Below are 23,511 nucleotides of genomic sequence, written 5' to 3'. Positions count from 1 at the left end.
TGGAACACGCTGTCGTACATGTCGATTCAGAGCACCCAAAACATGCTCAATGGGTGGTATGTTTGGTGAGTATGTAGGCCATGGAAGAACTGGGACATTTTCAGCTTCCAGGAATTGTGTACAGATCCTTGCGACATGAGGCTGTGCATTATCATGCTGAAACATCAGGGGATGCTAGCGGATGAATGGCACGACAATGGGCCTCAGGATATAATTGTGTTCGTTGTCCGTAGCTTATGCCTGCCCGTACCATAACCCCACCGCCAACATGGGGCACTCTGTTCACAACATTGACATCAGCAATCGGCTCGCCCACACAACTCCATACACGTGATCTGCGGTTGTGAGGCCGTTTGGACGTACTGCCAAATTCTCTAAAACGACGTTTGAGGCGGCTTATGGTAGAGAAATTAACATTCAATTCTCTGGCAACAGCTCTGGTGGACATTCCTGCAGTCAGCATACCAATTGCACGCTCCCTCAAAACTTAAGACAAACTGCACATTTTAGAGTGGCCTTTTATTGTCCCCTGCACAAGGTGCACCTGTGTAATGATCATGCTGTTTAATCAGCTTCTTGATATGCCACACCTGTCAGGTGGATGGATTATCTTGGCAAAGGAGAAATACTCACTAACAGGGATGTAAACAAATTTGTGCACAACATTTGAGAGAAATAAGCTTTTATTTCATCTCATGAATCATGGAACCAACTCTTTACATGTTGCGTTTATATTTGTGTTCAGTGTAGATATTGAATTTAGCCAGTGTGTTAATGTAGGGGGACTATCTGATTTCCAGAATAATGTTAGACATTTCTTTGGATAAAAGCGTCTGCTAAATGGCATATTATTATTATTATTATTTGCCACGAGCACAGACCGATCAATATATTTTTTCTGATTCTTGCTCCATGGATCTGGTTTAGTCCAAAACAGACACCAGCTATGCGTGAGGGATAGAAATCTGTAAATATTCTGAAATTTTGTTGATTACTGATTCCCAAAACATGATAAAAGTACCCTTTTACCTCTTACAGCGCCAACAAAGGAAAGACATTTCAGCATTCATTTTGTGACGTTTTCCTGGGTTCTGAGGTTGTAGGAACATTTGTGTGCTTTCTAACATATATAAGACCATTCTTCTTCTCTGCTTATTTCAACCTGTAAACCTTGTTCAATCTAGCAACATCATTGTATCATTGTTAAAACAGAATGAAAAGCAGGGATTTCCCCATTTAGGAGCATAATGGGAGAGAGAGGCATTGTAACCCAGTCGTTTATGAGTTGCTTTCCATACTTGTATACTATTCGAAATGACTAGGTTATTCCTAATCTTCTTTATCTCTTGCAGGCCAAAATAGAGCAGGTATTTGGTATTTCAACTCATATGGTAAAATATTAAAGGATTCTAGCCTTGCCCAAGAACTTAAGGAGGGAGAAAACCATTGCTTAACTTGGGCAAGTTGTTGGGCTGCCCAATAGTAACGTTTTAGGTTTGGTAAATTCAGACCACCCGCCTTATGTGGAAGATACAGGACCTGAAAACGATTACTGGGTGATTCGAAAAGAAGAGGCTCTGCATGTTTCATGCAGAGGGGGTGAAATTGGAAGATTCTGAAACTAATAAAGAAATGTTGGTAATATTGGCATTTTGATTACATATGCAAATCATGTACATTACAGGGTATGAAAAGTACTTCATATTCGTCAAGGACCATTTCCATTTGAGTTGGTCTTGTAAAGGTTTGGCGTTGATGGTAGAAATAGGCAGTAAATTGGACCAATTTACTTTATAACCAGATAGTTTACCAAACTCTTGAAGCAATGATAGGGGCACTGGAATTGAGTATGAGGGGTCTTGGAGATAGAGCAAGACATCATCCGCATACAATGATATAACATGGTATTATTTTCCAATTGTAATTCCTTTAATTTGGTCATGTGATCTAATCATGGCGACAAGGGGTTCTATGACCAAAGCAAAAAGTCCTGCACAGCTCGGACAGCCTTGCACTGGTCGGGCAGTATTGCCTTGTCCCTCGAGACAACAGGAAAGGGGTTGAGTATTGTGTGTTGGTTTTAACTACTGCCACTGGTGAATTATAAAGAATTTGTATCCAAGAGAAAAATACTGGACCACAATGAAACCTTGATAATACAGATGTAAGGTACTTCCATTCCACTCTGTCCAATGCTTTGTCAGCATCAAGAGAGAAAACATTTGGGGTTTTAAGATCATTAGAATTAAAAATAATGTACAAATATCTATGTAAATTATCAGAAGAGAGACGACCCTGCACAAAACTAGTTTGGACTGTGTGGATGAGATTGGGCAGCACAGATTCTAGGCGCGGAGTTAATATTTTAGCAATCAATTTATAATCAACATTTAAAAGTGACACGTCTATGGGAGGAGCAAAACGTCTTAATCCTTCTTTTTCAGTAAAGTAATAGCTGATGTAAAATAGGCTGTTTTTTCTCCAGACAGCCCTTGATTAGAGGGAGAAAGCAAGGCATCGCCAGCTCAGAAAATCGCTAATAGAATTCTATAGGAAAACCATCTAATCCCGGTGCCTTTCCATTTTGGCGGGAACCCATAGAATCTGAAAGCTCATCAGTGCTAATGTCTTGATCTAAATTTAGCTTTGCTTCTTCTGATAAAGTTGGTAGATTGATATCTTTCAGGAAGGCGTTAAGAGTCTCTGTCACACTGCAAACTAGGTTAGTACAATTCTTCATAGAATAGTCTAAACGTTTCATTAATTTGAAGTGGATCTACTGTAACATTGCCATCCGGCTGTGGAGGCTTTTCAGTCTGCCGTCCTTGAACACTTTGGGGGCGATGAAACAACTGAGCCCCATTCAAAGAAAGGAAGCGAAGTGGGCGGAGGGGCCATTTGCGCGTGGAGCTTGTCAAAAGGGGGCTTGATTTGTTGACCATAATTGTAATCCAAACCCAACCTTCATTTACTCGTTGTGACGCACTGAGGTTCTAAACTCCGTTTTAGACGAGACTGACTTTATGACCAAAATTATCCTATTTACACCTCGTAGTCAATTTTGACACTAGAATAAATGACAAATATCGATGCCGCGTAGGTCGTCTTCAAAGGATGCTTTTTAGGGGCAGTCGCTCTTTAACACACACACACACACACACTCAGCCCTCAAGGTTAAAGGAATTGCAGTAGACAGATTAACACATTTTATCTCCTGAGTGTGCGCACACACACACACACACACTGTAGTTTTGCAAATACGCAAACAAGTCAGGCAAGATAGGATCTTTCTGACAAATAACCACTGTCTTATCTCTACACAAACCCCTGAAACCGTTCTTCTAATCTACCTCCTCATCACTGGGCTAGGATGAAGACACTACTCATAGAAATGTATTATCAATAGTATAGATATCTAGAATATAGTTAACTCATATCGATTGTCTTTATTTATGTATTGTCTATCGCTCAATTCATTTCACTTCATATGATGCCTGATAGTTTTACGTTAGTAATATGTTGGTGTTCTCTTACACTAGACACTTTTGTATTCTAGATCGTAGTGCTGCTGCCTCTTATGCACTGTGGTGTGGTCATGTAAATGCAGTCCCTGTTTACTGTCTGTGACAGGTTGGTTTGTGACTGTCTGGGCGGTGCAGTGTAGTCAGTCTGACAGTGTTGTTAGAGGCACATCTGTCTCTGTCTGAATTACCCTGCAAGGAATCACAATGCATGAGAGGAGAAGGGAGAGATGTGGGGTGGGGATGAGAGGAGGGGAGGAGGAGAGGAGACAGGGGAGAGGGTTGTGGCTAGACAGTGGATGACAGAAGTGAGGGGGGGGGGGTTGTGTGGGTGTCTGGATATATTTTTTTTTTAAAGCCTCTGCTTCATTTCATATGGGGTGAGACTGAGGCACCTCAAATTTAATCAGCCTAGCATGTCTCCCACACACAAGACATCTAGCTTACACACACATCTAGCTAGTACGTTTGCATCTGACCTGTATTCCCTGGTGTGCAGTGGGCTAATCTTATTGAGAAGAAAACACATCGCGTCACGTGATGGTCTGCCGTTCCTTCACCATTTGGTTTTGCGCAGTGTGTTTTAGGGACTACCAGCCGGTGGACTTCTGGCTGACTACATTTTTGTCTGTTTCTACATGTATAATTGGTTTGCAAATTACGCTCGGCACTCTGTTCAGAGGTGCTAAGTACTCTCGACCGGCAAACGCTATCGGTGTGTCCTGTCCTCTCCTCTCTCCCCTCCCCATTTTTCCAATTTTGTTGCCTTACAACCTGGAATTAAAAATTATTTTGGGGTGGTTTGTATCATTTGATTTACACAACATGCCTACCACTTTGAAGATTGAACTTGAGCGTGCATAACTATTCACCCCCACAAAGGCAATACTTTGTAGAGCCACCTTTTGCAGCAATTACAGCTGCAAGTCTCTTAGGGTATGTCTCTATAAGCTTGGCACATCTAGCCACCAGGATTTTTGCCCATTCTTCAAGGCAAAACTGCTCCAGCTTCTTCAAGTTAGATGGGTTCCGCTGGTGTACAGCAATCTTTAAGTCATACCACAGATTCTCAATTGGATTGAGGTCTGGGCTTTGACTAGGCCATTCCAAGACATTTAAATGTTTCCCCTTAAACCACTCAAGTGTTGCTTTAGCAGTATGCTTAGGGTCATTGTCCTGCTGGAAGGTGAACCTCTGTCCCAGTCTCAAATCTCTGGAAGACTGAAACACGTTTCCCTCAAGAATTTCCCTGTATTTAGCGCCATCCAGCATTCCTTCAATTCGGACCAGTTTCCCAGTCCCTGCCAATGAAAAACATCCCCACAGCATGATGCTGCCACCACCATGCTTCAGTGTGGGGATGGTGTTCTCGGGGTGATGAGAGGTGTTGGGTTTGTGCCAGACATAGCATTTTCCTTGATGGCCAAAAAGCTCAATTTTAGTTTCATCTGACCAGAGTACCTTCTTCCATATGTTTGGGGAGTCTCCCACATGCCTTTTGGCAAACACCAAACGTGTTTGCTTATTTTCTTCTTTAAGAAATTGCTTTTTTCTGGCCACTCTTCCTTAAAGCCCAGCTCTGTGGAGTGTACAGCTTAAAGTGGTCCTATGGACAGATACTCCAATCTCCGCTGTGGAGCTTTGCAGCTCCTTCAGGGTTATCTTTGGTCTCTTTGTTGCCTCTCTGATTAATGCCCTCCTTGCCTGGTCTGTGAGTTTTGGTGGGCAGCCCTCCCTTGGCAGGTTTGTTGTGGTGCCATATTCTTTCCATTTTCTAATAATGGATTTAATGGTGCTCCGTGGGATGTTCAACGTTTCGGATATTTTTTTATAACCCAACCCTGATCTGTACTTCTCCACAACTTTGTTCCTGACCTGTTTGGAGAGCTCCTTGGTCTTCATGGTGCCCCTTGCTTAGTGGCGTTGCAGACTTTGGGGCCTTTCAGAACATGTGTATATATACTGAGATCATGTGACAAATCATGTGCCACTTAGATTGCACACAGGTGGACTTTATTTAACTAACTATGTGACTTCTGAAGGTAATTGGTTGCACCAGATCTTATTTAGGGGCTTCATAGCAAATGGGGTGAATACATATGCATGCACCACTTTTCCGCTATTTATTTTTTAGTATTTTTTTTCATTTCACTTCACCAATTTGGACTATTTTGTGTATTTCCATTACATGAAATCCAAATAAAAATCCATTTAAATTACAGGTTGTAATGCAACAAAATAGGAAAAACGCCAAGGGGGGTGAATACTTTTGCAAGGCACTGTATCATTAGGTTTTTACTGTGTTGAATAAAGCATTGTTCAGCCATCTTCACAGGTGTCCCAGTGCACAGCTAGCTGTTTACATACACACACACACACACACACACACACACACACACACACACAGCACAGACGTCTAGCTTAGACAACACACATGCACATACACACACTGCTGAACTACATGTACAGTGGGGAGAACAAATACACTGCTCAAAAAAATAAAGGGAACACTAAAATAACACATCCTAGATCTGAATGAATGAAATAATCTTATTAAATACTTTTTTATTTACATAGTTGAATGTGCTGACAACAAAATCACACAAAAATTATAAATGGAAATCAAATGTATCAACCCATGGAGGTCTGGATTTGGAGTCACCCTCAAAATTAAAGTGGAAAACCACACTACAGGCTGATCCAACTTTGATGTAATGTCCTTAAAACAAGTCAAAATGAGGCTCAGTAGTGTGTGTGGCCTCCACGTGCCTGTATGACCTCCCTACAACGCCTGGGCATGCTCCTGATGAGGTGGCGGATGGTCTCCTGAGGGATCTCCTCCCAGACCTGGACTAAAGCATCCGCCAACTCCTGGACAGTCTGTGGTGCAACGTGGCGTTGTTGGATGGAGCGAGACATGATGTCCCAGATGTGCTCAATTGGATTCAGGTCTGGGGAACGGGCGGGCCAGTCCATAGCATCAATGCCTTCCTCTTGCAGGAACTGCTGACACACTCCAGCCACATGAGGTCTAGCATTGTCTTGCATTAGGAGGAACCCAGGGCCAACCGCACCAGCATATGGTCTCACAAGGGGTCTGAGGATCTCATCTCGGTACCTAATGGCAGTCAGGCTACCTCTGGCGAGCACATGGAGGGCTGTGCGGCCCCCCAAAGAAATGCCACCCCACACCATGACTGACCCACCGCCAAACCGGTCATGCTGGAGGATGTTGCAGGCAGCAGAATGTTCTCCACGGCGTCTCCAGACTCTGTCACGTCTGTCACATGTGCTCAGTGTGAACCTGCTTTCATCTGTGAAGAGCACAGGGCGCCAGTGGCGAATTTGCCAATCTTGGTGTTCTCTGGCAAATGCCAAACGTCCTGCACGGTGTTGGGCTGTAAGCACAACCCCCACCTGTGGACGTTGGGCCCTCATACCACCCTCATGGAGTCTGTTTCTGACCGTTTGAGCAGACACATGCACATTTGTGGCCTGCTGGAGGTCATTTTGCAGGGCTCTGGCAGTGCTCCTCCTGCTCCTCGTTGCACAAAGGCGGAGGTAGCAGTCCTGCTGCTGGGTTGTTGCCCTCCTACGGCCTCTTCACATCTCCTGATGTACTGGCCTGTCTCCTGGTAGCGCCTCCATGCTCTGGACACTACGCTGACAGACACAGCAAACCTCCTTCCCACAGCTCGCATTGATGTGCCATCCTGGATGAGCTGCACTACCTGAGCCACTTGTGTGGGTTGTAGACTCCGTCTCATGCTACCACTAGAGTGAAAGCACCGCCAGCATTCAAAAGTGACCAAAACATCAGCCAGGAAGCATAGGAACTGAGAAGTGGTCTGTGGTCACCAACTGCAAAACCAGTCCTTTATTGGGGGTGTCTTGCTAATTGCCTATAATTTCCACCTGTTGTCTATTCCATTTGCACAATAGCATGTGAAATGTATTGTCAATCAGTGTTGCTTCCTAAGTGGACAGTTTGATTTCACAGAAGTGTGATTGACTTGGAGTTACATTGTGTTATTTAAGTGTTCCCTTTATTTTTTTGAGCAGTGTATTTGATACACTGCCGATTTTGCAGGTTTTCCTACTTACAAAGCATGTAGAGGTCTGTAATTTTTATCATAGGTACACTTCAACTGTGAGAGACGGAATCTAAAACAAAATTCCAGAAAATCACATTGTATGATTTTTAAGTAATTAATTTGCATGACATAAGTATTTGATCACCTACCAACCACTAAGAATTCCGGCTCTCACAGACCTGTTAGTTTTTCTTTAAGAAGCTCTCCTGTTCTCCACTCATTACCTGTATTAACTGCACCTGTTTGAACTCGTTACCTGTATAAAAGACACCTGTCCACACACTCAATCAAACAGACTCCAACCTCTCCACAATGGCCAAGACCAGAGAGCTGTGTAAGGACATCAGGGATACAATTGTAGACCTGCACAAGGCTGGGATGGGCTACAGGACAATAGGCAAGCAGCTTGGTGAGAAGGCAACAACTGTTGGCACAATTATTAGAAAATGGAAGAAGTTCAAGATGACGGTCAATCACCCTCGGTCTGGGGCTCCATGCAAGATCTCACCTCGTGGGACATCAATGATCATGAGGAAGGTGAGGGATCAGCCCAGAACTACACGGCAGGACCTGGTCAATGACCTGAAGAGAGCTGGGACCACAGTCTCAAATAAAACCATTAGTAACACACTACGCCATCATGGATTAAAATTCTGCAGCGCACGCAAGGTCCCCCTGCTCAAGCCAGCGCATGTCCAGGCCCGTCTGAAGTTTGCCAATGACCATCTGGATGATCCAGAGGGAGAAGGTCATGTGGTCTGATGAGACAAAAATAGAGCTTTTTGGTCTAAACGCCACTCGCCATGTTTGGAGGAAGAAGAAAGATGAGTACAACCCCAAGAACACCATCCCAACCGTGAAGCATGGAGGTGGAAACATCATTCTTTGGGGATGCCTTTCTGCAAAGGGGACAGGACGACTGCACCGTATTGAGGGGAGGATGGATGGGGCCATGTATCGCGAGATCTTGGCCAACAACCTCCTTCCCTCAGTAAGAGCATTGAAGATGGGTCGTGGCTGGGTCTTCCAGCATGACAACGACCCGAAACACACAGCCAGGGCAACTAAGGAGTGGCTCCGTAAGAAGCATCTCAAGGTCCTGGAGTGGCCTAGCCAGTCTCCAGACCTGAACCCAATAGAACATCTTTGGAGGGAGCTGAAAGTCTGTATTGCCCAGCGACAGCCCCGAAATCTGAAGGATCTGGAGAAGGTCTGTATGGAGGAGTGGGCCAAAATCCCTGCTGCAGTGTGTGCAAACCTGGTCAAGACCTACAGGAAACGTATGATCTCTGTAATTGCAAACAAAGGTTTCTGTACCAAATATTAAGTTCTGCTTTTCTGATGGATCAAATACTTATGTCATGCAATAAAATGCAAATTAATTACTTAAAAATCATACAATGTGATTTTCTGGATTTTTGTTTTAGATTCAGTCTCTCACAGTTGAAGTGTAACTATGATAAAGATTACAGACCTCTACATGCTTTGTAAGTAGGAAAACCTGCAAAATCGGCAGTGTATCAAATACTTGTTCTCCCCACTGTAGCCAAGCTCAAGTGTTTACAGCCTTAATAAGATGGTGTAATAATGCTAATAACAACCGCGACAGGCTCCCACCTCGCTAATATTCCTGACCACGGGTTCACACACACACCCAGAAACACATACACACCCAGAAACACACACACACACACACAGAAACACACTCACACACCCAGAAACACACACACACCCAGAAACACACACAGAAACACACACACACACACACACACACACCCAGAAACACACACACACACACCCAGAAACACACTCACACACCCAGAAACATACACACACACACACACCCAGAAACACACACACACACACACAGAAACACACTCACACACCCAGAAACACACACACACACCCAGAAACACACTCACACACCCAGAAACACACTCACACACCCAGAAACACGCACACACACACACACACACACACAACAGCGACAGGCTCCCACCTCGCTAATATTCCTGGCATTGGGTTCACACATACATACACACACACTATCTCACACACACACACACACACACACACACACACACACACACACACACTCTCTCACACAGAGGGCGGTAGGCTCCCACCTCCTGATTGAGAGGTCACTCCAATGCAGATCAGGGCAGACTGGGAGTAGGTGGTTGTGTAAAAGGACCATAGGAATTCTGGGAGCTCGGGGGTGTTGTGTGTGTGTGTGTTGGACTACATACCTAGGCGGTCAGATCGCCACTGGGCTTATTTCATTAGTATCTATAAGCTGCTTTGGACTTCTTGACTCCAGACTAGAATGGTTCTCAGGCGGGACTTGGGTTCTTGATCAGCCTCAAAAAGTGGCTTTTAAAGGCACAGTCCTTAATTCCTGTTTTCAGCCAAACAGCAGGCCCACAATTTGGTTTGCTATAGAGCTGAGAAAGGTAGTGAGACATGATGGCGAGAAGTAGGCAGTAGATTAAACAGCAACCACATATCACCACCATTGCAAGTAAAAACCTCCTTTCAAATAGCCGCTATCAGTAGAACCAGTGCTAGTAGGAACCAAAAGGAGACATTATTATTCAGTTGTCATCCCATGCTAGTAGCTGTTTTAAAGAAACCTTTTGATCCTCTGTGTTTCGCTTCATGTTGTCTGATTTGTAGTCATGGGAAGTCACTAAACAGGGCTATCGGTCTCTCTACACACACACACACACACACACACACACACACACACACTTTTACACAAACACTCTATTTATTGAACTCTATTGGACTCAACCAGGGGAATAAATGTAATATATCATCTCCCTGTGTCCTACACGGCATATGGTTTTGTGATAGAACAGTAGCGTTTGGCGCATACTCCCGAGTGGCGCAGTGGTCTAAGGCACTGCATCGCAGTGCTAGCTGTGCCACTAGAGATCCTGGTTCGAATCCAGGCTCTGTCGTAGCCGGCCGCGACCGGGAGACCCATGGGGCGGCGCACAATTGGCACAGCGTCGTCCAGGGTAGGGGAGGGAATGGCCGGCAGGGATGTAGCTCAGTTGGTAGAGCATGGCGTTTGCAACGCCAGGGTTGTGGGTTCGTTTCCCAAGGGGGGGCAGTATGAAAAAAAAAATATATATATATATATAAAATAAAAAAAGAATAAAAATAAAATAAAAAAATAAAAGAATGTATGCACTCACTAACTGTAAGTCGCTCTGGATAAGAGCGTCTGCTAAATGACTAAAATGTAAATGTAAATGTAGCGTTTACTGACTATCTCTTTTCAACAGTTCAGTTCAGACAAACGGATCAAATCAAATCAAATTTTATTTGTCACATACACGTGTTTTGCAGATGTTATTGTGGGTGTAGTGAAATGCTTGTGCTTCTAGCTCCGACAGTGCAGTAATATCTAACAAGTAATATCTAACAATTTCACAACATATACACACAAATCTAAGTAAGAAATGGAATTTAAGAATATATACATATATGGACAAGCAATGACAGAGCGGCATGGACTAATATACAGTAGAATATTATAGATTACAGTATATACATATGAGATGAGTAATGCAAGATATGTAAACATTATTAAAGTGACTAGTGTTCCATTTCTTAAAGTGGCCAGTGATTTCAATAGGCAGCAGCAGCCTCTAATGTGCTAGTGATGACTATTTAACAGTCTGATGGCCTTGAGATAGGTGTTTTTCATTCTCTCTGTCCCAGCTTTGATGCACCTGTACTGACCTCGCCTTCTGGATGATAGTGGGGTGAACTGGCAGTGGCTCGGGGGGTTGATGTCCTTGATGATCTTTTTGGCCTTCCTGTGACATCGGGTGCTGTAGGTGTCCTGGAGGGCGGGTAGTTTGCCCCAGGTAATGCGTTCGGCAGACCGCACCACCCTCTGGAGAGCCCTGCGGTTGCGGGCGGTGCAGTTGCCGTACCAGGCGGTGATACAGCCCGACAGGATGCTCTCAATTGTGCATCTGTAAAAGTTTGTGAGGGTTTTAGGTGCCAAGCCAAATTTCTTCAGCCTCCTGAGGTTGAAGAGGCTCTGTTGCGCCTTCTTCACCACACTGTCTGCGTGGGTGGACCATTTCAGTTTGTCGGTGATGTGTACGCCAAGGAACTTGAAGCTTTCCACCTTCTCCACTGCGGTCCCGTCGATGTGGATAGGGGGGTGCACCCTCTGCTGTTTCCTGAAGTCCACGATCATCTCCTTTGTTTTGTTGACGTTGAGTGAGAGGTTATTTTCCTGGCACCACACTCCCAGAGCCCTCACCTCCTCCCTGTAGGCTGTCTCGTCATTGTTGGTAATCAAGCCTACTACTGTTGTGTCGTCTACAAACTTGATGATTGAGTTGGAGGCGTGCTTGACCACGCAGTCATGGGTGAACAGGGAGTACAGGAGGGGGCTGAGCACGCACACATGGTTCGCGGTTTTGAGGCCGGTTGGACGTACTGCTAAATTCTCTAAAACTATGTTGGAGGCAGCTTATGGTAGAAAAATTAACATTCAATTATCTGGCAACAGCTCGGGTGGACCTTCCTGCAGTCTGCATTCCAATTGCACACTCCCTCAAAACTTGAGACATCTGTGGCATTGTGTTGTGTGACAAAACTGCACATTGTAGAGAGGCCTTTTATTGTCCCTAGCACAAGGTGCACCATTGTCATGATCATGCTGTTTAATCAACTTCTTGATATGCCACACCTCTCATGTGGATGGATTATCTTGGCGAAGGAGAAATGCTCACTAACCACGTGTAACCAAGCCAGCCCGGGACCTCCACATCCGGCTTCTTCACCTGCAGGATCGTCTGAGACCAGCCACCTGGACAGTTGATGAAACTGTGGGTTTGTCTGAGACCAGCCACCTGGACAGCTGATGAAACTGTGGGTTTGTCTGAGACCAGCCACCTGGACAGCTGATGAAACTGTGGGTTTGTCTGAGGCCAGCCACCCGGACAGCTGATGAAACTGTGGGTTTGTCTGAGACCAGCCACCTGGACAGCTGATGAAACTGTGGGTTTCCACAAACCGTCTCAGGGAAGCTCATCTGCATGCTCGTCGTCCTCACCAGGGTCTTGACCTGACTGCAGTTCGGCATCGTAACCGACTTCAGTGGGTTTATGCTCACCTTCGATGGCCATTGGCATGTGCTCTTCACGGATGAATCCCGGGTTTCAACTGTACCGGGCAGATAGCGATCCAGAGGCCAATTCGTCGTGCCATGGCTCAAGGATCTCTCTCTCTCTCTCTCTCTCTCTCTATCTCTCTATCTCTCTCCCTCTCTCTCGCCGTCTTTGTGCTGGCCGGTCCTGCAGTCGCTGGCTCCCGTCGTGTCTCTCTGACTCAAGTTTCAGCCAGTGACTCTCGGCTGGTGGGCTCCATCTCTCTCTCTCTCTCTCTCTCTCTCTCTCTCTCTCTCTCTCTCTCTCTTTCTCTCTCTCTCTCTCTGTCGCTCTGTCTCTCTGTCTCTCGGCTGGTGGGCTGGCTCTGTCTTGGCCTCTCAGAAGCCATTGGTGCTGGGATCTAAATTGGTCTTAGGCACGCGGGGTGATCTCACTCTCCTGCTGCTGCAGACAGACGTGATAACTTGCGTCCCAAATGGCACCCTATTGCATTTTTAGTGCACTACTTTTGACTAGAACCATATGGTCCTGGTCAAAATTAGTGCACTATAAAGGGAATATAGTGCCATTTGGGACTTAACCATGCTCTTTCCTCTCAGCCATGGGAATATGGCATAAGCACTGCTACACGGCGAGAGAGGGAGAGAGAAGGGGAAATGGCAAGTAGACAAGCAGTGGGGAGGGAGAGCGGGATGTGTGGGTGGGTGGTTGGGTGGGAGGGAGGGAGGGAGAAGGATACTGTTGATGTCAAAGGGGAAGTGGCAAGGAGCCAAGCATCAGGCTGGCAGCCCCATGCGGATGCAGATACCATGCATCTTTTTCTCGCTCGATCTCTCTCTCCCCCGTTCTATCTCTCTCTCTCTCTCTCTCTCTCTCTCTCTCTCTCTCTCTCTCTCTCTCTCTCTCTCTCTCTCTCTCTCTCTGTGGAGTCCTGAAGTAGAGATGTTCTGTCTCCCTCCCTCCCTCTCTCCGTGGAGTCCTGAAGTAGAGATGTCCTCTCTCTCTCCCCCGTTCTATCTCTCCCTCCCTCTCTCTGTGGAGTCCTGAATTAGAGATGTCCTCTCTCTCTCTCCCCCGTTCTATCTCTCCCTCCCTCTCTCTGTGGAGTCCTGAAGCAGAGATGTCCTCTCTCTCTCCCCCGTTCTATCTCTCCCTCCCTCTCTCTGTGGAGTCCTGAAGCAGAGATGTCCTCTCTCTCTCTCCCCCGTTCTATCTCTCCCTCCCTCTCTCTGTGGAGTCCTGAAGCAGAGATGTCCTCTCTCTCTCTCCCCCGTTCTATCTCTCCCTCCCTCTCTCTGTGGAGTCCTGAAGCAGAGATGTCCTCTCTCTCTCTCTCCTGTTCTATCTCTCCCTCCCTCTCTCTGTGGAGTCCTGAAGCAGATATGTCCTCTCTCTCTCTCCCCTGTTCTATCTCTCCTTCCCTCTCTCTGTGGAGTCCTGAAGCAGAGATGTCCTCTCTCTCTCTCCCCTGTTCTATCTCTCCTTCCCTCTCTCTGTGGAGTCCTGAAGCAGAGATGTCCTCTCTCTCTCTCCCCTGTTCTATCTCTCCCTCCCTCTCTCTGTGGAGTCCTGAAGCAGAGATGTCCTCTCTCTCTCTCCCCTGTTCTATCTCTCCTTCCCTCTCTCTCTGTGTGGTTGTGTGTCCACCCCCTACAGACTTAGTGGTGTCCCCGGCTTCCTCCAGTGTGGTTGTGTGTCCGTGTCCAGCCCCCTACGGACTTAGTGCTTCCTCCCTGGCTTCCTCCCTGGCTCCAGCCACTTCTATGCTGCCCTGCACACACCGTCCCTTTCTATTTACGGCCCATTGGAAACCATTGACTCTAGTGACTCACTTTCCCTTTTGGTTGTAGTAAACACACTTTCTCTTTAACCTGATAAGACTCTGTGTACAATTTTACCACATTAGTAAAACATACAGGTTTTTCACCTTATCAGAGTTATTAGATTACATCGTCCATTGTCCCACCCTAAATTCCCACCTCTTCTCTCTTATGTGTCTTTTTAGGCCCAGGACCTGAATGCAAGTCTTTTAACCTATATTTCACATACATTTTCCTATAAGTATGTAAAATGTCACCTACATTTCCTCTGCTATCTCTCTCTCTTCTCTACATTTACATTTACATTTTAGTCATTTAGCAGACGCTCTTATCCAGAGCGTCTAGGCCCAGGACCTGTATGTTTAATAGTTTATCTCTCTCTCTGTGTCTAGGCCCAGGACCTGTATGTTAATAGTTTCTCTCTCTCTCTCTTCTCTAGGCCCAGGACCTTAATGTGATCGAGGAGGTAATCAGGATGATGCTGGAGATCATCAACTCGTGTCTGTCTAACTCTCTACACCACAACCCTAACCTGGTCTACGCGCTGCTCTACAAGAGGGAGCTCTTCGAACAGTTCAGAACACACCCCTCCTTCCAGGACATCATGCAGAACCTCGACACGGTGAGACAGAGAGAGACACACCAACAAATGCAAGCACACACACACTCAAACATGGAATTCCAAAATCCTAATTGAAAACAATGGGCAATTCTGGATTGAAACTCCTCTACTGAATCTTAGCAAGCCTCTAAGCTTTCCAGTAGAAACCAGAATAGTTTTGTGAAAAAGCTTTCTAGCATTTCAAAGATTTGGGATTTACAATTAATAATATATTTTAATGGAGAGTGTTTCGCGCCTCAATTTCTGATGCAAAGATACGAAGAGGGTCGATCACTATTCAAGTGTCAGATGAGAAGATGCGCAGTACAACTCTGAATTGATGATTAAAAGAAGTCTACATCCTGTACCCTCATGGGGCTGATAGTAAAGTATTCATTAAGAGTATGATTATAGAAAGACGTACTTTAGCTGGCATTCATCTTCTTTCCAACAAAGTGTCCAGAGACAGAAAAGAGAGTGATGTCACGTCCCAAATTGCACCCTATTCCCTACATAGTGCACTACTTTCGACCAGAGCCCATTCAAAAGTAGTGCACTATGTAGGGAATAGGGTGCCCTTGGGGACGTACCCATAGCTAGCGTGTTAGATTCACTACTCCTCTCCCTGTGGCCCGGCCCTCCTGGCTCTCATACACACACACCAGCGTCTGTGTCTCGGCTGGCTCTGATGCCTGTGTACTGTAGCCTGCTAGAGATGTCTGGGACTCTGGCAGCCTCTTAGAGATGTCTGGAACTCTGGCAGCCTGTTAGAGATGTCTGTCTGGGATTCTGGCAGCCTGCTAGAGATGTCTGGGACTCTGGCAGCCTGTTAGAGATGTCTGTCTGGGATTCTGGCAGCCTGTCAGAGATGTCTGTCTGGGATTCTGGCAGCCTGTCAGAGATGTCTGTCTGGGATTCTGGCAGCCTGCTAGAGATGTCTGGGATCTGGCAGCCTCTTAGAGATGTCTGGAACTCTGGCAGCCTGCTAGAGATGTCTGGGACTCTGGCAGCCTGCTAGAGATGTCTGGAACTCTGGCAGCCTGCTAGAGATGTCTGGAACTCTGGCAGCCTCTTAGAGATGTCTGGGACTCTGGCAGCCTGCTAGAGATGTCTGTCAGGGACTCTGGCAGCCTGCTAGAGATGTCTGTCTGGGATTCTGGCAGCCTGCTAGAGATATCTGTCTGGGACTCAGGCAGCCTGCTAGAGATGTCTGGGATTCTGGCAGCCTGCTAGAGATGTCTGTCTGGGATTCTGGCAGCCTGCTAGAGATGTCTGGGACTCTGGCAGCCTCTTAGAGATGTCTGTCAGGGACTCTGGCAGCCTGCTAGAGATGTCTGTCTGGGATTCTGGCAGCCTGCTAGAGATGTCTGGGACTCTGGCAGCCTGTTAGAGATGTCTGTCTGGGATTCTGGCAGCCTGTCAGAGATGTCTGTCTGGGATTCTGGCAGCCTGTCAGAGATGTCTGTCTGGGATTCTGGCAGCCTGCTAGAGATGTCTGGGATTCTGGCAGGCTGCTAGAGATGTCTGTCTGGGATTCTGGCAGCCTGCTAGAGATGTCTGGGATTCTGGCAGCCTGCTAGAGATGTCTGTCTGGGATTCTGGCAGCCTGCTAGAGATGTCTGTCTGGGACTCAGGCAGCCTGCTAAAGATGTCTGTCTGGGATTCTGGCAGCCTGCTAGAGATGTCTGTCTGGGATTCTGGCAGCCTGTCAGAGATGTCTGTCTGGGATTCTGGCAGCCTGTTAGAGATGTCTGTCTGGGACTCTGGCAGCCTGCTAGAGATGTTTGTCTGGGATTCTGGCAGCCTGCTAGAGATGTCTGTCTGGGACTCAGGCAGCCTGCTAGAGATGTCTGTCTGGGATTCTGGCAGCCTGCTAGAGATGTCTGTCTGGGATTCTGGCAGCCTGTCAGAGATGTCTGTCTGGGATTCTGGCAGCCTGCTAGAGATGTCTGTCTGGGACTCTGGCAGCCTGTCAGAGATGTCTGTCTGGGATTCTGGCAGCCTGTTAGAGATGTCTGTCTGGGATTCTGGCAGCCTGTTAGAGATGTCTGTCTGGGACTCTGGCAGCCTGTTAGAGATGTCTGTCTGGGATTCTGGCAGCCTGTTAGAGATGTCTGTCTGGCCCAACACTCTAACCGCTAGGCTACCTGCCGCCCTGATCTTATAGTCCATGTTGCTATGATACATTTATGTTGCTATGATACGTTTATCAGCTGTTAAATGTGAGAAACGCATCAGACAGAGAGATGGTCTATCAGTCAGAAAACATTACAGTCAGTCAAATCCTTAGTTCTTATTAAACAAGGACAGAGGATGTAATGATTTCCCCCCATCATTTAACTAGATGCTCTGTGGATACCCAACACAAAAGGTTTTATAATAGTTGGTGCGTAAAACCATTTAGTCCAGGTACACAGAAACCAGTTAGTCCAGGTACACAGAAAATACATGATCTGCACTCAAAATCCCCCCAAAATGTGATTATTGCGGACGGACCTACTGTATTTTTTTGTTGTTTTTTTGTAAGATTTTGTTAGTTTTACACTTAAGACATGACTCTGCCGTTGTGCTGTAGAATTTGTGAATTTAGTACATTGTCTTTATCTGTAATTTCATTAGTTATGTTCCAACACTCCCTCTATCTTGTGCCAATATCAGTTCTTTTGAAGTCTTGGTTGCAATAGTTGATATATTTTTCTACTGGACCTAGTGTAAATAGACACTGTGCCAGCAGCTTTTGCGCTGCCTACACAGGTAGTTACAATCACTACTGAAGTTACAGTACCTGCCAGTTACTCCCTATGTCATCATGTTAGGGACGTCTGTTGCAATGGGAGACCTGTGTGACGACCCAAAGCAGAGGATCAAATTAATGATGATCCAGATGATCCAAATAGAAGCTGAGATGAGACGATAGTTAAATCAGTTCATTATGTACAGAGACGAGACTCATCTAAGCGTAGATTCTCTTGACAGTCAATGGTGTCAAAGCAAAGCACTGCCTCAGTTTCATGAAAAACTACTCTTAAATGATTGACACCTTCTTTTAAAGTTGTTATAATAACCTAGATGAAAGTAAAGATTTCACACACAAATAAAAGTATTTTGACCTTTTAACTGACAGGTCCCTCAAGCGAACACACAAACACATCACATACATATATACAGACACGCACCCCTGTCTGACTTGTGGTGTTCTCCTCTTGTCCCCACAGGTGATAGGTTTCTTCAGCCAGCGTCTGGAGGCAGCAGGGACTGACCTGTCAGTAGAAAGGGTTCAGGAAGTCATCATGAAGGGAGCACAGGCTCTTCCCAAAGACCGCCTCAAGGTAAGAGACCAGACACACACACAGCAGTGGTAATTAACAATAGTGATTTGGATCCCATTGACCCAACTGGAGCATGTATTATTTCCAGTGTGGATGGTGTGTTCCCGAAACAGAGCCAATGGGATGGGGGCTAGGGATGGGATGGGATGGGGGCTAGGGATGGGATGTGGGCTAGGGATGGGATGGGATGTGGGCTAGGGATGGGATGGGATGTGGGCTAGGGATGGGATGGGATGTGGGCTAGGGATGGGATGGGGTCTAGGGATGGGATGGGATGTGGGCTAGGGATGGGATGGGATGTGGGCTAGGGATGGGATGGGATGTGGGCTAGGGATGGGATGGGGTCTAGGGATGGGATGGGATGTGGGCTAGGGATGGGATGGGATGTGGGCTAGGGATGGGATGGGGGCTAGGGATGAGATGTGGGCTAGGGATTGGATGGGATGGGATGGGGGCTAGGGATGGGGTGGGGGCTGGGGGTGGGGGCTGGGGATGGGATGGGAGCTGGGGGTGGGGGCTAGGGATGGGAGCTAGGGATGGGTTGGGAGCTGGGGGTGGGGGCTAGGGATGGGATGGGAGCTGGGGGTGGGGGCTGGGGATGGGATGGGAGCTGGGGGTGGGGGCTAGGGATGGGAGCTAGGGATGGGTTGGGAGCTGGGGGTGGGGGCTAGGGATGGGATGGGAGCTGGGGGTGGGGGCTGGGGATGGGATGGGAGCTGGGGGTGGGGGCTAGGGATGGGATGGGAGCTGGGGGTGGGGGCTAGGGATGGGAGCTAGGGATGGGTTGGGAGCTGGGGGTGGGGGCTGGGCTAGGACGTTGAGAGCTGGGCTGAAACTGGGTATATGGGGAGTTGGAGATGAGGATGAGCTAAGACAAAGTCCAGCTCCAATCTTCATTAGCATTAATGTCTAGCTCCACGGCCATCCTTCCTGCCTGGTGAATATGCTGCTGCAGATAATGACATTTCAAGGAGACATGACAGCACCGTCACTTTGTCTTCGTTTTATGTCCCAAATGGCACCCTATTCTATATTTAGTGCACTACTTTTGACCAGGGCCCATAGTAGTGCACTTTATAGAGAATAGGGTGCCATTTGGGACGCTGGATCTGGGAGAGGAATCAATTTGCCAGCAGCACCTCGTTACCTTGCGCTCCGTGCTGGGACGCCGCCTACCCACAATTCCCCAGCCCCACATGAATCAAGGAGGAAATATGTATCCGGGGACGTCGCTATGCATCGCCACGTCGTCCATTCTCAGCGCCCAGCCAGCCGCTTTTAATGTTTCATCATGTGTTCTATATGTTTCATGTTCCGCTGCGTGTCATTGGAACTGAAAGGCCTTTCAGGTTATGTCGATATAGGACTTGTTTTACTGTGGATATACAGTGGGGAAAAAAAGTATTTAGTCAGCCACCAATTGTGCAAGTTCTCCCACTTAAAAAGATGAGAGAGGCCTGTAATTTTCATCATAGGTACACGTCAACTATGACAGACAAAATGAGAGAAAAAAATCCTGAAAATCACATTGTAGGATTTTTAATGAATTTATTTGCAAATTATGGTGGAAAATAAGTATTTGGTCAATAACAAAAGTTTCTCAATACTTTGTTATATACCCTTTGTTGGCAATGACACAGGTCAAACGTTTTCTGTAAGTCTTCACAAGGTTTTCACACACTGTTGCTGGTATTTTGGCCCATTCCTCCATGCAGATCTCCTCTAGAGCAGTGATGTTTTGGGGCTGTCGCTGGGCAACACGGACTTTCAACTCCCTCCAAAGATTTTCTATGGGGTTGAGATCTGGAGACTGGCTAGGCCACTCCAGGACCTTGAAATGCTTCTTACGAAGCCACTCCTTCGTTGCCCGGGCGGTGTGTTTCGGATCATTGTCATGCTGAAAGACCCAGCCATGTTTCATCTTCAATGCCCTTGCTGATGGAAGGAGGTTTTCACTCAAAATCTCACGATACATGGCCCCATTCATTCTTTCCTTTACACGGATCAGTCATCCTGGTCCCTTTGCAGAAAAACAGCCCCAAAGCATGATGTTTCCACCCCCATGCTTCACAGTAGGTATGGTGTTCTTTGGATGCAACTCAGCATTCTTTGTCCTCCTAACACGACGAGTTGAGTTTTTACCAAAAAGTTATATTTTGGTTTCATCTGACCATATGACATTCTCCCAATCCTCTTCTGGATCATCCAAATGCACTCTAGCAAACTTCAGATGGGCCTGGACATGTACTGGCTTAAGCAGGGGGACACATCTTGCACTGCAGGATTTGAGTCCCTGGCGGCGTAGTGTGTTACTGATGGTAGGCTTTGTTACTTTGGTCCCAGCTCTCTGCAGGTCATTCACTAGGTCCCCCCGTGTGGTTCTGGGATTTTTGCTCACCGTTCTTGTGATCATTTTGACCCCACGGGGTGAGATCTTGCGTGGAGCCCCAGATCGAGGGAGATTATCAGTGGTCTTGTATGTCTTCCATTTCCTAATAATTGCTCCCACAGTTGATTTCTTCAAACCAAGCTGCTTACCTATTGCAGATTCAGTCTTCCCAGCCTGGTGCAGGTCTACAATTTTGTTTCTAGTGTCCTTTGACAGCTCTTTGGTCTTGGCCATAGTGGAGTTTGGAGTGTGACTGTTTGAGGTTGTGGACAGGTGTCTTTTATACTGATAACAAGTTCAAACAGGTGCCATTAATACAGGTAACGAGTGGAGGACAGAGGAGCCTCTTAAAGAAGAAGTTACAGGTCTGTGAGAGCCAGAAATCTTGCTTGTTTGTAGGTGACCAAATACTTATTTTCAAGCATAATTTGCAAATAAATTCATTAAAAATCCTACAATGTGAGTTTCTGGATTTTTTCTCTCTCAATTTGTCTGTCATAGTTGACGTGTACCTATGATGAAAATTACAGGCCTCTCTCATCTTTTTAAGTGGGAGAACTTGCACAATTGGTGGCTGACTAAATACTTTTTTTCCCCACTGTAGATACTTTTGTACCCGTTTCCTCCAGCATCTTCACAAGGTCCTTTGCTGTTGTTCTGGGATTGATTTGCACTTTTCGCACCAAAGTACGTTCATCTCTAGGAGACAGAACGCGTCTCCTTCCTGAGCGGTATGACGGCTGCATATAATATAATATATAATAATATGCCATTTAGCAGACGCTTTTATCCAAAGCGACTTACAGTCATGCGTGCATACATTTTTTTGTGTATGGGTGGTCCCGGGGATCGAACCCACTACCTTGGCGTTACAAGCGCCGTGCTCTACCAGCTGAGCTACAGAGGACCACATGGTCCCCCTGCATGGTCCCATGGTGTTTATACTTGCGTACTATTGTTTGTACAGATGAACGTGGTACCTTCAGGCGTTTGGAAATTGCTCCCAAGGATGAACCAGACTTGTGGAGGTCTACAATATTTTTTCTGAGGTCTTGGCTGATTTCTTTTGATTTACCCATGATGTCAAGCAAAGAGGCACTGAGTTTGAAGGCAGACGTTTCTTGTAGTTGGCCACCAGGTTTGCACACATCACAGGAGGGATTTTGTTCCACTCCTCTTTGCAGATCTTCTCCAAGTCATTAAGGTTTCGAGGCTGACGTTTGGCAACTCGAACCTTCAGCTCCCTCCACAGATTTTCTATGGGATTAAGGTCTGGAGACTGGCTAGGCAACTCCAGGACCTTAATGTGCTTCTTCTTGAGCCACTCCTTTGTTGCCTTGGCCGTGTGTTTTGGGTCATTGTCATGCTGGAATACCCATCCACGACCCATTTTCAATGCCCTGGCTGAGGGAAGGAGGTTCTCACCCAAGATTTGACAGTACATGGCCCCGTCCATCGTCCCTTTGATGCGGTGAAGTTGTCCTGTCCCCTTAGCAGAAAAACACCCCCAAAGCATAATGTTTCCACCTCCATGTTTGACGGTGGGGAGGGTGTTCTTGGGGACATAGGCAGTATTCCTCCTCCTCCAAACACGGCGAGTTGAGTTGATGCCAAAGAGCTCGATTTTGGTCTCATCTGTCCACAACACTTTCACCCAGTTGTCCTCTGAATCATTCAGATGTTCATTGGCAAACTTCAGACAGCCCTGTATATGTGCTTTCTTGAGCAGGGGGACCTTGCGGGCGCTGCAGGATTTCAGTCCTTCACGGTGTAGTGTGTGACCAATTGTTTTCTTGGTGACTATGGTCCCAGCTGCCTTGAGATCATTGACAAGATCCTCCCGTGTAGTTCTGGGCTGATTCCTCACCGTTCTCATGATCATTGCAACTCCACGAGGTGAGATCTTGCATGGAGCCCCAGGCCGAGGGAGATTGACAGTTATTTTGTGTTTCTTCCATTTGCGAATAATCGCACCAACTGTTGTCACCTTCTCACCAAGCTGCTTGGCGATGGTCTTGTAGCCCATTCCAGCCTTGTGTAGGTCTACAATCTTGTCCCTGACATCCTTGGAGAGCTCTTTGGTCTTGGCCATGGTGGAGAGTTTGGAATCTGATTGATTGATTGCTTCTGTGGACATATGTCTTTTATACAGGTAACAAGCTGAGATTAGGAGCACTCCCTTTAAGAGTGTGCTCCTAATCTCAGCTCGTTACCTGTATAAAAGACACTTGGGAGCCAGAAATCTTTCTGATTGAGAGGGGGTCAAATACTTATTTCGTTCATTAAAATGCAAATAAATGTATTAACATTTTTGACATGCGTTTTTCTGGATTATTTTGTTATTCTGTCTCTCACTGTTCAAATAAACCTACCATTAAAATTATAGACTGATCATTTCTTTGTCAGTGGGCAAACATACAAAATCAGCAGCGGATCAAATACTTTTTTCCCTCACTGTATGTAAACTTCCGACTTCAACTGTATATATACAGTGTTGTAACAATGTGCAAATAGTTAAAGTACAAATGGGAAAATAAATAAATATAAATATGGGTTTTATTTACAATGGTGTTTGTTCTTCACTGGTTGCCCTTTTCTTCTGGCAACAGGTCACAA

General features: G+C 46.4%; 1 protein-coding gene across 2 annotated transcripts in view; it reads left to right on the top strand.

The window, feature by feature from the left end:
• The window catches only part of LOC311136623 (dymeclin-like), a 142,527-nt gene that overhangs the window by 110,915 nt on the left and 8,101 nt on the right, over positions 1-23,511 (top strand). For both annotated transcript variants that reach the window (XM_084170812.1, XM_084170813.1), the window contains exons 15-16: positions 15,016-15,198; positions 18,393-18,506. In XM_084170812.1, coding sequence (XP_084026938.1) covers positions 15,016-15,198; positions 18,393-18,506 — 297 coding nt within the window. The remainder of the gene's footprint in view (positions 1-15,015; positions 15,199-18,392; positions 18,507-23,511) is intronic.

The sequence above is a fragment of the Coregonus lavaretus genome (assembly GCF_964263955.1).
Source record: "Coregonus lavaretus genome assembly, chromosome: 10".
NCBI classification, from domain to species: Eukaryota; Metazoa; Chordata; class Actinopteri; order Salmoniformes; family Salmonidae; genus Coregonus; species Coregonus lavaretus.
Note: the sequence above shows the minus strand (reverse complement) of the source record. Positions and strands in the feature narration are given on the sequence as shown.